This window comes from Scyliorhinus torazame, chromosome 10 (assembly GCF_047496885.1).
Source record: "Scyliorhinus torazame isolate Kashiwa2021f chromosome 10, sScyTor2.1, whole genome shotgun sequence".
Lineage (NCBI taxonomy): Eukaryota > Metazoa > Chordata > Chondrichthyes > Carcharhiniformes > Scyliorhinidae > Scyliorhinus > Scyliorhinus torazame.
Window position 1 is genome coordinate 42,397,026 of NC_092716.1, and position 14,796 is coordinate 42,411,821.

The window sequence follows — 14,796 nt, forward strand, 5'->3', positions numbered from 1 at the left end:
AAATAATTGATTAAGTATTTCCTGAAAGTGATTAAATTCCACACAATCTGTGTTGCTGGCATACCGCTAAGAAAATGCCACAATCCACAGCTTAACTATTTGTTCAGTTAATTGTTGAGTGTAGTAATCGTTCACGAGCTTTCACGTTTATTGCATTTACCTGTGTTTTTTTTTTAAACAGAATGTTTAATCAGAACACAGTGGCACAGCTCTGGTATTTTGTGAAATGCATCTACTTTGCTTTATCTGCATACCAGATTCGCTGCGGCTACCCAACTCGCATCCTTGGTAATTTCCTCACAAAGAAATACAATCACCTGAACCTTTTTCTCTTCCAAGGGTAAGTGGGAACAACTAGTTTTTCAACCTGTGAATCGGTGCTTTCCAAACCTTTTCCCAAAACGTCTGCCTGAGCTGCACGGCCACCCATTGGGCTGCCTCGGAGTTCGAGACCCCAAAATCTCAGAGGGCCGTGACTCACAGTTTTTGAACCCCTGCTGCAAATTGTTGTGCAATTTTTGTTTTGGTGTTATTTTCTATATATTCCAACCTTTTCAATCTTTACAGGTCCATTGGGATGTGTAAGAGGAACCATTGCAGGTTAAGGCAATGAGCTGAGCCCTTGCGTCAGTGTTGATATTTTAACAAGTGGCTGTAACGTTATTTCATGAGCCATGTGTTTGTTCCGCCTGTATTACCTTTCAGGACAGCCCCTTTTTTTTTTATATTTTAGTTTCCGCCTTGTACCGTTTTTGGTGGAGCTTCGTGCTGTGATGGACTGGGTTTGCACGGACACCACACTCTCCCTCTCCAGCTGGATGTGTGTTGAAGACATCTACGCCAACATATTTATCATCAAGTGCAGCCGTGAGACAGAAAAGGTATTTGCTTTATCTGATGATAAACACTCCACGTCGAGTGCACTGAAGGATTGAAGGACTCCTCCAAGGTGCAACCTGCTCGTCTCCAACATATGGCACCCAAGTTTAATACACTTAGCAAGATCATTTTGCTTGGATTCTAACCTACCAGATCTATCTGCTGTAGAATAACTCATACCTACATCTTAGAATAATTTGTAAAGATCCCACCCACTGTTTCTATTTATATAAATGTCTCTGATTTCAACTTAGAGATATATAAAATGCCCCATCCATTTAACATAAAGTTCACCGTTCATTGGTTATAATCAGGTTGGCCCCTTCTTATGTTACTAGCGTGTTAAATAATAACTTCCTACCATAACTTATCATGTTATTTGATAGGGATATTTTGATTAGGATCATTTTCCCCCACCTCCCAAATTTAGTCTTATGCATTTGGTTCTGAGATTTGGTTCTCTCTGCCTTGGACTCCTGGCATGGGACTTGGTTCTTCGTCAGCCTGTGGACATACTCTGGTATCTGTTTAACAATTGTTTGTTTGCACCAGTCCTAAATAGGTCACAGAGTAGACATGTAGCTTTTAACCATTGTTCCAACCACTCTCTCTCTCTCTCTCTCTCTAACACATGATTGACTAGTGTCAGTGGATCATCACCTTCATCATATATTAGCATATCAGAGCACCCTATCCAGGCCCACTCTCCTGGGAGGAAACCGGAGCACCAGGAGGAAACCCAGGCAGACATCTGGAGAATGTGCAAACTCCACACAGTCACCCGAGGTCGGAATCAAACCTGGGTCCCTGGGGATGTGAGGCAACAGTGCTAACCACTGTGCCACCATGCTGCCAGGTTTGCTGTACCATTTGTGCCTAAATAACATTTAATGCTATTAACAACACATTATTTTTGTTTCACGAAATGTCTAAAATATTGAGTCTAAATGGGAATGGATTCTGCTGCAGTATTTTTACCAGTGAAAACCCTGCGAGTGATTACTAAAGGGCAGTTGTGATTGTTTTGCAGAGATATCCACAGCCTAAGGGTCAGAAGAAAAAGAAAATTGTGAAATATGGAATGGGAGGCCTCATCATTCTTTTCCTCATCTGCATCATCTGGTTTCCCCTTCTTTTCATGTCATTGGTCCGATCAGTAGTCGGCGTGGTGAATCATCCAGTAGATGTGACAGTCACAGTCAAACTTGGTGGCTATCAGGTAATTGTTTAACACCAAAAGCTCTGAGAGCTCTTCGTATCTGGTTTCAGCATATAAGAAAAGTCAATTCTAGATTTTTGACAATCTATTCAATGCTTAAGCTCATACGTAGATATTTTATTATTTCCTTTGATGATGTTGATGATGATGGAGGCCTAAGTCATGAGGTTTTCTCCAAGAAGGCCCCTGAATCAGGCCTTCAGGCACCAAATGGTCAGTTCAATCACAATGCAGATAACACACTGATGTGACCATCAATTCACTCGAGACGAGAGCAGAAGTAAACCGTGGGTTTAATCAACTTAGAACAGTGCCTGCCTGCGACTGATCCAATACTGAGAACCGCCTACAGGTCGACTGCTCTTTATACTTCACTTCAAGGGGAGGAGCCATGGGCGGAGCCCATACATCCCCCAACATGTTCCCCTATGGATAATGCCATACAATGGCCCATAGGTGGAGCTCACAAGGGCAACAGCATAGCACAGATACAAATACAAGGGCAAAGCATGGTACAGATACAATGGTGGATTATTGGTATAATACATTCATCACATTCACCCCCTGTTAAAAAAATGAAGGCCGGCGGGGGTGACGGGTTCATAAGTTCAGCTGGTCCGGCGCACGGATTGTGCGCTGTGGTCGCCGAAGCTCTGGCGTTGTTGCTGGCCCGGATGTCGAGCTCGTCTGTGCTGGCATCGGTAGTGAGGGTGCCGATGCGCGTACAGACGTGGACTCAGGGAGCGTCTCTTCTGGAGCTTCATTCCTGTGGATCGGTGAAGGGGGGGATGGCGGGCAGGAGGGAGCGCGGGAGCCATATAGGGGCGGGGCGCTGGTCATGGTAGGTTGGGCGGGATACGGTGGAGGGGCGGTGGTGGTGTTGGAACCGGCGGCCGCCAGGTCCCAGAGGGAGACCGTATCCTGTCGGCCATCATGGTGTTCGATATAAGCGAACTGGGGGTTGGAGTGTAGGAGCTGGACCCTCTCTACCAGAGGATCGGATTTATGGCTCCTGACGTGTTTTCTGAGTAGGACTGGCCCCGGTGTCTTCACACAGGACGGAAGCGAGGCCCCTGAGGTGGATTTCCTAGTGAAAACAAATAGGTGGTCATGAGGGGTCTCGTTTGTGGCCGTGCAAAGTAGGGACCTAATAGTGTGGAGCGCATCGGAGAGGACCTCCTGCCAGTGAGAAACTGGGAGACTCCTGGACCGCAGGATTAGTAGGACGGTCTTCCAGACCATCGCGTTCTCCCTCTCCACCTGCCTGTTTCCCCTGGGGTTATAACTGGTAGTCCTGCTCGAGGCGATGCCCTTACTGAGCAGGTACTGACGCAGTTCGTCGCTCATGAACGACGAGCCCTGGTCACTGTGGACATAATTGGGGAAACCAAACAGGGTGAAGACACTCTGTAGGGCTTTAATGACGGTGGACGTGGTCATGTCGGGGCAACGGATTGCAAAGGGGAAGCGGGAGAACTCATCAATAATGTTGAGGAAATATGTATTGCGGTTATTGGAGGGGGGGGGGGGCCTTTGAAATCGATACTGAGGCGTTCAAAGGGCCGGGATGCCTTTACCACGTGGGCCTTGTCTGGTCGATAGAAGTGCGGTTTACACTCTGCACAGATCTGGCAGTCCCTGGTCATGGCTCTGACCTCTCGGTGGAGTAGGGTAGGTTGCGGGCCTTGATATAGTGGATAAGCCGGGTGGCCCCCGGGTGGCAGAGGTCATCGTGGATAGACCGTAGTCGGTCATCTTGCGCGCTGGCGCATGTGCTGCGGGACAGGGCATCTGGGGGCTGGTTGAGCTTCCCAGGACGATATACTATATCGTAATTATAGGTGGAGAGTTCGATCCTCCACCTCAAGATCTTATCGTTCTTGATTTTGCCCCGCTGCGTATTATCGAACATGAAGGCTACCGATCGTTGGTCGGTGACGAGGGTTTAACCTCCTACCAGCGATGTAGTGCCTCCAGTGCCGTACGGCTTCCACGATGGCTTGGGCCTCTTTTTCGATTGAGGAGTGTCGAATTTCGGAGGTGGTGAGGGTGTGCGAAAAAAACGCTACCGGTCTGCCTGCTTGATTGAGGGTAGCGGCGAGAGCGACCTCTGATGTGTCGCTCTCCACCTGGAAGGGGACGGACTCGTCCACCGCGCACCTCGCGGCTTTGGCGATGTCCGCCTTGATGCAGCTGAAGGCCTGGCGGGCCTCAGTCGCCAGTGGGAAGATGGTGGCCTTGATTAGTGGGCGGGCTTTGTCCGCATAGTTGGGGACCCACTGGGCATAATATGAAAAGAACCCAAGGCACCTCTTCAGGGCCTTGGGGCAGTGTGGGAGGGGGAGTTGCAAGAGGGGGCGCATACGGCCAGGGACAGGTCCTAGAACCCCGTTTTCCACAACGTAGCCGAGGATGGCTAGTCTGGTTGTGCGGAAAACGCATTGCTTCTTGTTGTATGTGAGGTTTAGGGTTTGGAGAAATCTGTGGAGGATGGCGTCGTGGTCCTGCTGATCATGGCCGCAGATGGTGACATTGTCCAAGTACGGAAATGTGGCCCGCAGTCCGTACTGGTCCACCATTCGCTCCATTGTTCTTTGGAACACCGAAACCCTGTTCATGATGCCAAAGGGGACCCGGAGGAAGTGGAAAAGGCAGCCGTCTGCCTCAAAAGCCGTGTAGTGGCGGTCCTCCGGGCGGATTGGGAGCTGGTGGTATGCAGACTTCAAATTCACCGTGGAGAACACCCGGTAGTGTGCGATCTGGTTCACCAGGTCTGCAATCCGGGGAAGGGGGTACGCATCGAGTTGCGTGTACCGGTTTATGGTTTGGCTGTATTCTACAACCATCTGGTTCTTTTCCCCGGTCTTGACGACCACCACCTGAGCTCTCCAGGGGCTATTGCCGGCCTCGATGACTCCCTCCCGCAAGAGTCGCTGGACCTTGGACCTGATGAAAGTCCTGTCCTGTTTGCTATACCGCCTGCTTCTGATGGCGACTGGTTTGCGGTGAGGTTCGACTTTTAGGGTCGCGAGGCTGCATATGGTGAGTGGGGGTAGGGGCCCCCCGAACTTCAGGGTTAGGCTCCTGAGGTTGCATTGGTAATCTAGTCCCAATAGGAGAGGAGCTCAGAGGTCTGGGAGCACATATAATTTAAAGTTGGCGTACTCAGCACCCTGTATCGTTAGGGTTGCGGTAGTGCACCCTCGGATTTGCACCAAGTGCGACCCAGAGGCGAAGGAGACGGTTTGGTGCGCCGGGAAGATTGGGAGCGAGCAGCGTCTTACCATGTCTGGGTGAATGAAGCTCTCTGTGCTCCCGGAGTCGAAGAGGCAAGGCGTCTCGTGCCCGTTTACCCGGACGGTCTTCATGGAGCTCCGGAGCTGCTTGGGTCGCGACTGGTCCAGGGTGACCGCGCTGAGTTGCGAGTAACCGGCGTGGTTGGAGGTGCTGAGGCCGTTCCGCGATGGCTGCCCTTGTTGATCGTACGCGTCGAGCGGCGTAGCAGATGGCGGCCAAGATGGCGGCCCCCGTTGGGCGAGCGTGGCGGGTGGTGAGGAAGATGGTGGCCCTCATGGATCGCACGTGGCCGGCCGCGTGGGGGAGGATGGCCAAGATGGCGACCCCTGTGAGTCACACGTGCTGTGCGGGCTGGAAGATGGCTGCCCCCACGGATAGCACAAGGCTGATGACGCATCTACAGGGATGGAGTCGGCAGACACGCTGCCACACTGCGGGGTCTGCGGGCCTGTGAGTCTGAGGATCAGGCCTGTGAGTTAGAGTTCTTGGACCTGGCCAGGCAGACTTTGGCGAAATGTCCTTTTCTCCCGCAGCTGCTGCAGTTCGCGTTACGGGCCGGGCAGTGCTGCCGGGGGTGTTGGGACTGGCCGCAGAAATAGCAGGGTAGCCCCCCCATGATGGTCGGGGGTCCAAGAGGGGGTCGCCTGGTCAGCCGGGAATGCGTTAAGGCTCTGGAACGCTACTTCCAGAGAGGAGGCTAACTTTACCGTCTGACCCAGGTCCAGGGGCCCCCTTTTCGAGTAGGCACTGTCTCACGTAGTTGGACCAGACTCCCGCCACGTAGACGTCTTGGACGCCGAGTTCCATATGTTGAGTGGCCGTAACGGCCTGGTAGTTGCAGCGGCGAGCGAGGGCTTTGAGGTCGCATAAGTAGTCTTCTAGCGATTCCCTGGGGTGCTGGCGGCGAGTGGTGAGGATGTGTCGCGCGTAGACCTCGTTCACGGGCCGTACATAGAGACGTTCGAGCATCGCGAGGGCGTCTGCGTAGGAGGAGGCCTCGTCGAGTTGAACAGAGATTCAATGGCTCACCCGTGCGTGGAGGAGGCTCAGCTTCTGTTCGTCGGTGACGGAAGGCGTGGAGGAGGCTGCGAGATAGGCCTTGAAGCAGCGGAACCAGTGCAAAAAAATTTATTTCGCCTCCGCGGCCTGCGGATCGAGTTCCAGTCAGTCAGGTTTGAGGGCCGATTCCATCGTTGCGTTTAAGTTGATTAAATTGATGCGACCATCAATTCACTCGAGACAAGAGTCGAAGTAAACCGTGGCTTTAATCAACTTAGAACAGTGCCTGCCTGCGACTGATCCAATACTGTGCGCCGCCTACAGGTCGACTGCTCTTTATACCTCCCTTCAAGGGGAGGAGCCATGGGCGGAGCCCATACATGCCCCAACATGTTCCCCTATGGATAATGCCACACAATGGCTCATAGGTGGAGCCCACAAGGGCAACAGCATAGCACAGATACAAATACAAGGGCAAAGCATGGTACTGATACAATGGTGGATTATTGGTATAATACATTCACCCCACACACTGAGCCTCTGTACTGAACAGAGATACTAGTGAAGTGAATCAGCATTGTAATAATAATAATCGCTTATTGTCACAAGTAGGCTAAAATGAAGTTACTGTGAAAAGCCCCTCGTCGCCACATTCCGGCGCCTGTTCGGGCAGGCCGGTACGGGAATTGAACCCGCGCTGCTGGCATTGTTCTGCATTACAAATCAGCTGTTTAGCCCACTGTGCTAAACCAGCCCCATATGAGCCAATGCTGGCAGAGGGAATATGTTCTCCATCAGCCAAAAATAACCTTTAGTATTAGCAGTGATGCTGACGCTGTTAGTAAGTTGGAAATACCAAAAATCCGCAAAATAGAAATAAGTGTGTCTCTTCAATAAAGTTATCGTTAGCAATTATTCTTGCATTTCCCAGATGATAGTACATGTTGTAAACATATTCCTAATTCTTTGCTCGTTCCATTATAACCAGCCACTATCAGATGTGAGACAGCCCCCTCATACTTCCATGCTCCATCAAAGTACTATGCCACCTCAAACCCCCATCCCATCCCCATGTCACCTCCATAGCTACTCACCCAGTACCCACTATGGATAGACCTCCGAAGCCATGTGGAGATGAAAAAACTTTGAAAAATCAATAAGATCTCTCACTCTGATATACTTGATACTGAAAAGAATCTCATCCATGAAAGCCATTCAAATATTTTAAATCCCCTCAATTGGTCAATATGCTCTAAAATAAATAAGCTTTTATTTAATAACCCTATCAAAGACAGTGAAACCTTTGATAGCCTCTTCAAACTGTGAATGAAAATGTAAATTCAGCCCCCTGCTAAGATTTTATTTTAGCTTTTGAAACACAGCCAAGCATTCATAATGAACTCAGCTATGGTAACAGCCCTTCGGAAATGTCAACAATGATGTCTATTAAAACTGCAGAAACAAATGATTCATTTTTATCTCTAAACTGCACCCTGTCCTGAACAGCATTCTTGCAGTAGTTGTATGCTTTTTTACTCTGTCAGTTACAGTATGTATTTCTGTTCATTTTTAAAGGGCTGGGGATTTAAATAATTTCAGATCATGAAACTTAATCAGATATTATCCATTGTTCACACGCATTTGAGCTTCTTCCATATGTTTGTGAATCCCGCACTACTTGGAATAGTGAAAATGGGGTCTGTTTGAACTCAGCGCTATTTTCAAATGGCCCTGCTCAGTAGGGTTTCCTGCTTGATGTGATTCACAACCTGCCCCTTCCCCCAATTGGCAAAAATGGGATGGCACCTCTACATCGTGGCACACCCCACCATTTTTAAGAGCATTCGTGGTCAGCCAGATTTTAAAAATCTAGCCGCAAATCTCCAAATTGGAAAACATTTTGCTTCTCTTTATCATGGACATTGCTTTATTTTGTCCTAAATCATTCCATGTAAAACATCTGTGTGCTTTCCTACTGAATTTATTAACCACAATTTACTTGCTCAGGGCTCCCTGTACGAAGCTGAGAGGGCAGTTAATTTATACTGCTAATTGGCCACCTTTCATCTTTTCAGGGGAGGTCGTAGCGTAGGGTCAATGGGCAAGTACTCCCAGCGTAATGCTCTGGGTACCCGGATTTGATGGTGACATTTAAATTCAATAAAAATCTGGAATCAAAATTCTAATGGTGATCATGAAACCATTGTTGATTGTCATAAAAACCCATCTGGTTCTTTTCAGGGAAAGAAATCGGCCAACCTTACCTGGTCTGGCCTACATATGACTCCAGACCCACATCAATGTGGTTGACTCTTAAATGTCCTATGAAAATGGCCTAGCAAACCACTCAGTTGAAGGGCAATTAGGGAAGGGCAATGATGCTGGCCTAGCCAGCAGCGCCTATAACCCCTGAATGAATAACAATAATTAAGATGTAAGAAAGTGGAAGACTCTTTGCTTGCGATCATATGAAATACAACCAAAGTGTAAGTAATCGTTCCCTAATAGGGTGATATTAGGAATCAAGCAATTAGATATCAGATGACATTTTTTTGCTGCTTCCTTAAATGGTGTGAGGAAAATAACATTTGCGCAGTAAGAAAAGGAATGTGAAGTATCTAACAGTCCCTTTAGACAAGTCGTAAATGGTGCGCTGAACTACCCTTACATTTTGTAGAGATTATTTTGGATTCTTTTGGACACAAAATGGCTGCCATGACATTTAACATTGTTCACACGCATTTAACATTGCTGCAGCCATATAAAAGCTACATCAACAGTGTAGTGATATGCATCACTGTATATACACAAGGGGTTAATGTAAATACACTACAACTAAGTAACCACTAGAGGGAGCACCAGAGATGTATATATACATAGACAAACAGGACGTAGTCTCTCTCTCTTCACAGGAATGGCAGCTGGTGAGCAGGACACAGACAGGCAGCTCAGATGTAACATAGTCTAAGTGCTGGAGAGAGAACAAACTCATAGAAATAAAGCATCGACTTCAACTGTAAGACTAGCTTTATTCAGACACAAGGAATAATACATGGTACCAGGACCAGGTGACTTCAGTAGGCTTACTAGAAAGGTTACACAAGATGCAGCCAAAGCATGATCAAAAACAGAAGGAAATCCGGCCATGAGGAGACTTCGCTGAGTCGATGCAACTCGTTGGAACTCCACCACAGCTGAAAACAACTGGTAATTTAAGTCATAGATGGAAAATCTTTAAAGAAACGTTCGAACTGTATATCGTAGCTAATGAGTTGAGCACGGCCTCAGAAGAAATGAAAATAGTACTTCTCCTAGCAGGACATGAAGCTAGAGAAATCTATAACTGCTTTAATTACTTGAAAGGTGAAGACAACACCAAATTAGAAGTAATACTCAAAAAAATTTTAAGACATTCAGTGCTCAGAGACCAAATTGCACAGGGAATGAGTGTTGCAAAACTCAAACAATCATCAGAACAGAAAGGGTTAATGCTGGAAATCGCGATTGACAAGTGCAGATCGCAAGGAAAAAATAAGTTTTTAACAAGAAAAAACGGTGAAAAAGTTAGTTTCCACGGGTCTGAAGAAGTTAAAATGGTGTCTGAGCACATTTTAAACAGCCCGGGGAACAAAAGATGGAAATCTGGGTCTGCGCATGCGCAGGAAACGGCAGCCGCGCATGCGCAATTGAAAAAAGAAGTTTTGGGTGCAGATCGTTCTGCGCATGCCTGAGCCGCGCATGCGCAGTTGAACAATAAGAGTGCACAGCTCGAAGAGGGATCTGCGCATGCGCAAGCCGCGCATACGCAGTTTACGAAAAAGCGCACAGTAAAGGAAAAGCAATTTGCGCATGCGCAATCCAGTCCTACATTTTATGTTACAAGCTTCATGATGTCAGAGGTCCATGACCACGCCCTCTTAAAAGGGGAAATGTCCGAAAATTAAAAAAGAGTTTTAAAGCTACAAAACACAGTTTTTTCACCTCGAAAGACAGAACAATACCTGAACTTCTACCAGCAGTTCAAAATAACCTCCGCAGCACCCTGGAACAAGCAGTTTGCACCACCCGAAGTGAAGAGCACAACAAATCCGAAACCAAAGAAGATGATTTGTTCATTGAACATGAAGAGCACGATGACAAATCTGAAACAAAAGAAGATGATTTGTTTATCGAAGAATACTACTCAGACATGGCTGAGTTATTCGGATATGATGATCATAAAAGCATCAGTGCCACGGTTGAAAAGCTCAACACGACTCTACTCATGGTAGATGAATCCAATACCGTGGATGCAATGGCAGATCGTCGATACATTGGATGACAGCAACCTGTCAAATACCCAAGAAGAAAACGATGCCACACAGCGAGTACTGAACACCTCTGTTGGGAGAGCACAGATCAACACCACAGAGAGACCACTGCACGACTCCACACAGAGAGCGATGAAAGACTCCACACAGAGAGCGATACAAGCCTCCACAGAGAGCTCGTTGACAGACTCCACAATGGAAGCAACTCAAGACTCCATAGCGAAGTCCATGCATGAACAAGACCATGAAGGTCGATCAACCTTATCTGAGCAACAGCAGCAGACTATGAAAGTCTACCAAGCTCACATGAACAACAAAAAGACTATGAAAGTCTACCCAGCTTATTTGAGCCACCAGAAGACTATGAAAGTCTACTCAGCTCATTTAACCAACAAGAAGACACTGAATGTGAGACAAATGACAAAGAAATCACAATTCCCATACAAGATGTGCAAGATCACAGCGAGACTGACAGATCTCTGCTCGTATATACAGAAGCACTCAACAATCAAAGTGAAACTACTCGAGTCCAGTGACACCACGTCAATTAAAACCTCCTCTACTCTAAACTACCCACAAGAAAATGAAATCTTGAAGATTTTGACTCCAGAAGAGGAGCACCAAGAAACCAAAGATGATTCAAATGAACCTGAAATGACCCCAAAAGAGGAGCACCAAGAAATCAATGATGATTCAAGTGAACCAGAAATGATTCTAGAAGAGGAGCACCAAGGAATCAAAGAGGAATCACATCAACCACAAAGGAGTGATGTCACCAAGATCAATGCAACATCAGCTTATTCTCACAATCCTCAAGAAGAAACACTCAATGAAACATCAGATACCACAAAGGACACTGATACAAACAACTTTGAGAATGACTCGAATTATCCACACGGAACAGTCGTTGAGCGCAACAAGAACAACAAAAACCACAAGAAGCACAACAGAAACAAGAACAACAACAGCAACGACAAAAACAAGAACAACAACGTAAATAACAAAGACAGAAACAACAACAATGAAACAACGACCTGTACGACAAGGTACAACTCTGCACATGAAGGCCAATGTAACAGCACAGCTCAAAACAATGGCAAGTGTACAAACATACCATGGCATGACAACAAATCTCACCAATTCACATTTGCTCCGCTACAAACAAGCAAACCAGCTTTCAAGGCAGATGACATAGAGGATCAATACCGCAAGCACAGAAAAAAGTCAGCTCAGCCAACAAAGATGACATACTGAATCACTACCACAAGCATAGAAAAAAAGTCTAAATCAGACAACAAAGTGATTCGACCATTCGAACACCTCATGATGACTTCTTGGTTACTTAAACACAAGAACACTGACTATGTTCACAAATAAATTACAACATAAACATCATCACTTCAACAACAGAAGAAGAAAGCAACTCAACTGAACAAATTCATACATTTTGGACTCATAACATTTTTTTTGTTACGATTGGACTCCTAAATATTAATTGGCATAGTATAATCATCAATATCATCACAATTTGTACATATCATCATTTATCTACCTGTGTTGTACAATTTTCTTTAACAAAGTACAGAAAATATGTAAATTGAAAAAAAGAGTGGATGTAGTGACATGCATCACTCTATATACACAAGGAGTTAAGGTAAATACGCTACAACTAAGTAACCACTAGAGGGAGCACCAGAGATGTATATATACATAGACAAACAGGAAGTAGTCTCTCTCTCTTCACAGGAACAGCAGTTGGTGAGCAGGACGCAGACAGGCAGCTCAGATGTAACATAGTCTAAGCGCTGGAGAGAGAACGAACTCATAGAAATAAAGCATCTACTTCAACTGTAAGACTACGAGCTTTATTCAGACACAAGGATTAATACAAACAGCAGATTTCTGTTCGCTTCCTGTTCTCCCCTTCCTCCAAAAGAGTGAAATCCCAGTAGCAGCTGCAAGCCATTTTGTAAGCCCATTGGTAATATTAAAAGATTATTCTAAGTTCGTGAACCCACAAAAATTTATTTAGCACATTCCAAAAGGTACAAGTCCAGGGCATGATGTGTTTCCTTTGGAAATCGATAATGGAGGAAAATTGCACACTACTGTTGACTAAGGGCTGATCATTATTCTAAGCATTACACTTCACTGTGAGATTCACCCCAATTGTTTTGAACAAATTGTTGCCTATATTATAATCATTGAGGACATCCGGTTGCGGCTATGCAGAGCTAAGTGGCACGTTCGGCAGCTCCCGCTTGGAACGGACTTTTGGGCTCTTTTCAGGGCCCCCAACGTAATTTATTTGACATTTCCCGGTGTGGGAAGAGGACTGCAACATTCCCCCGACAGTGTATGGCTTGGACCAGGAGCGGTGCGACTAAAAAAGTGGTGGTGAACCCAAAGAAAGTGCGAGGGAAGAAGAGCAAGATGGCAGCGGGCGGGAACCAGGCAGCGTGGATGCAGTGGGCGCAGGAGCAGCAGGAGGTTATCCAGCGCTGCTTCAGGGAGCTCAAAGTGGACCTGCTGGATCTGATGAAGGCTTCTATTGATAAGTTGCTGGAGACCCAGAGAGCCCAGGGGGTGGCGATCCGGGAGGCCCAACAAAAGATCTCCGATAACGAGGACGAGATCTTGGGGCCCAGCGGTAAAGGGGGAGGCACACGAGGCGCTCCACAAGAAATGGCAGGAATGATTCGAGGAGATGGAGAATCGGTCGAGGCGGAAGAATCTGCGGATCCTGGGCCTCCCGGAGGGGCTGGAGGGGTCGGACGTGGGGCCTATGTGGTCACCATGTTAAACTCGCTGATGGGAGCGGGGTCCTTCCAGGGGCCCCTGGAGCTGGAAGGGGCCCATAGAGTGCTGGCGAGGAGGCCCAAGGCCCAGTTACGATGACGGTGCTCCCAAGGTTTTTGTTCCTGTTCCAGTGCCTCCCCATTCTTATCCCGAAGGCCGCCTTTAGGTGGGTTAACAGGAGCATAACGGGGTTTGTCTGGGCGCTAGAGACTCCGAGGGTGAGAAGGGTGTTCCTGGAGCGGAGTAGGGATGGGGGGTGGGCTGGCACTGCCCAACCTCTGTGGGTACTACTGGGCCGTCAATGTGGCGATGGTGCGCAAGTGGGTGATGGAGGGGGCTGCATGGAAGAGGCTGGAGACGGCGTCTTGTGAGGGTACGAGTCTGGAGGCGCAATGAGGTATACCACGAGCCCGGTGGTGGCGGCTACCCTCCAAATCTGGGGGCAGTGGAGGTGGCACAGGGGGAAGTGGGGGCCTCGGTGTGGACCCCAATACGGGGAACCACCGGTTTGTCCCAGGGAGAATAGGTGGAGGATTTTCAGGGTGGCACAGGGTAGGGATAAGAAGGTTGGGGGACCTGTTTGTGGATGGGAAGTTCGCGAGCCTGGGTGAGCTGGAGGAGAAGTATGGGCTCCCCCTGGGGAACACCTTTAGGTATCTACAGGTAAGGGAGTTTGTCAGGCGGCAAGTGGTGGAATTCCTGCTGCTGCTGCCACGCACGGTACAGGACAGCGTGCTCTCGGGGGGGGTGGGGGGGGGGAGATCTCGGCAACTTACCAGGTGATGCAGGAGGAGGAGGAGGCCTCGTTGGTGGAGTTGAAAGGTAAATGGGAGGAGGAGATCGAGGCGGGGACGTGGGCAGATGCCCTTGGGAGGATGAACTCTTCCTCTTCGTGCACGAGGCTCAGCCTCATACAGTTTAAGGTGCTGCATAGGGCACACATGACAGGGACAAGGATGAGCCGGTTTTTTGGGCTGAGGACAGGTGTGTTAGGTGCTCAGGGAGCCCAGCAAACCACACCCATATGTTCTGGGCATGCCCAGCGCTGGAGGAGTTTTGGAAGGCCGTAGCAAGGACGGTGTCGAGGGTGGTAGGATCCAGGGTCAAACCAGGCTGGGGGCTCGCAATATCTGGGGTTGCAGGGGAGCCGGGAGTGCAGGAGGCGAAAGAGGCCGGAATTCTGGCCTTTGCGTCCCTGGTAGCCCGGCGAAGGATTCTTCTTCAGTGGAAGGATGCGAGGCCCCCAAGCGTGGAATCCTGGCTCAACGATATGGCGGGGTTTAATAAATTGAA

At 48.1% G+C, this 14,796-nt stretch overlaps 1 protein-coding gene across 4 annotated transcripts in view; it reads left to right on the forward strand.

Annotated features, from left to right (window-relative positions):
* Positions 1–14,796, forward strand: part of piezo1 (piezo type mechanosensitive ion channel component 1 (Er blood group)) — a 423,492-nt gene that overhangs the window by 377,734 nt on the left and 30,962 nt on the right. For all 4 annotated transcript variants that reach the window (XM_072518003.1, XM_072518005.1, XM_072518006.1 and 1 more), the window contains 3 exons: positions 182–340; positions 734–881; positions 1,910–2,098. In XM_072518003.1, coding sequence (XP_072374104.1) covers positions 182–340; positions 734–881; positions 1,910–2,098 — 496 coding nt within the window. The remainder of the gene's footprint in view (positions 1–181; positions 341–733; positions 882–1,909; positions 2,099–14,796) is intronic.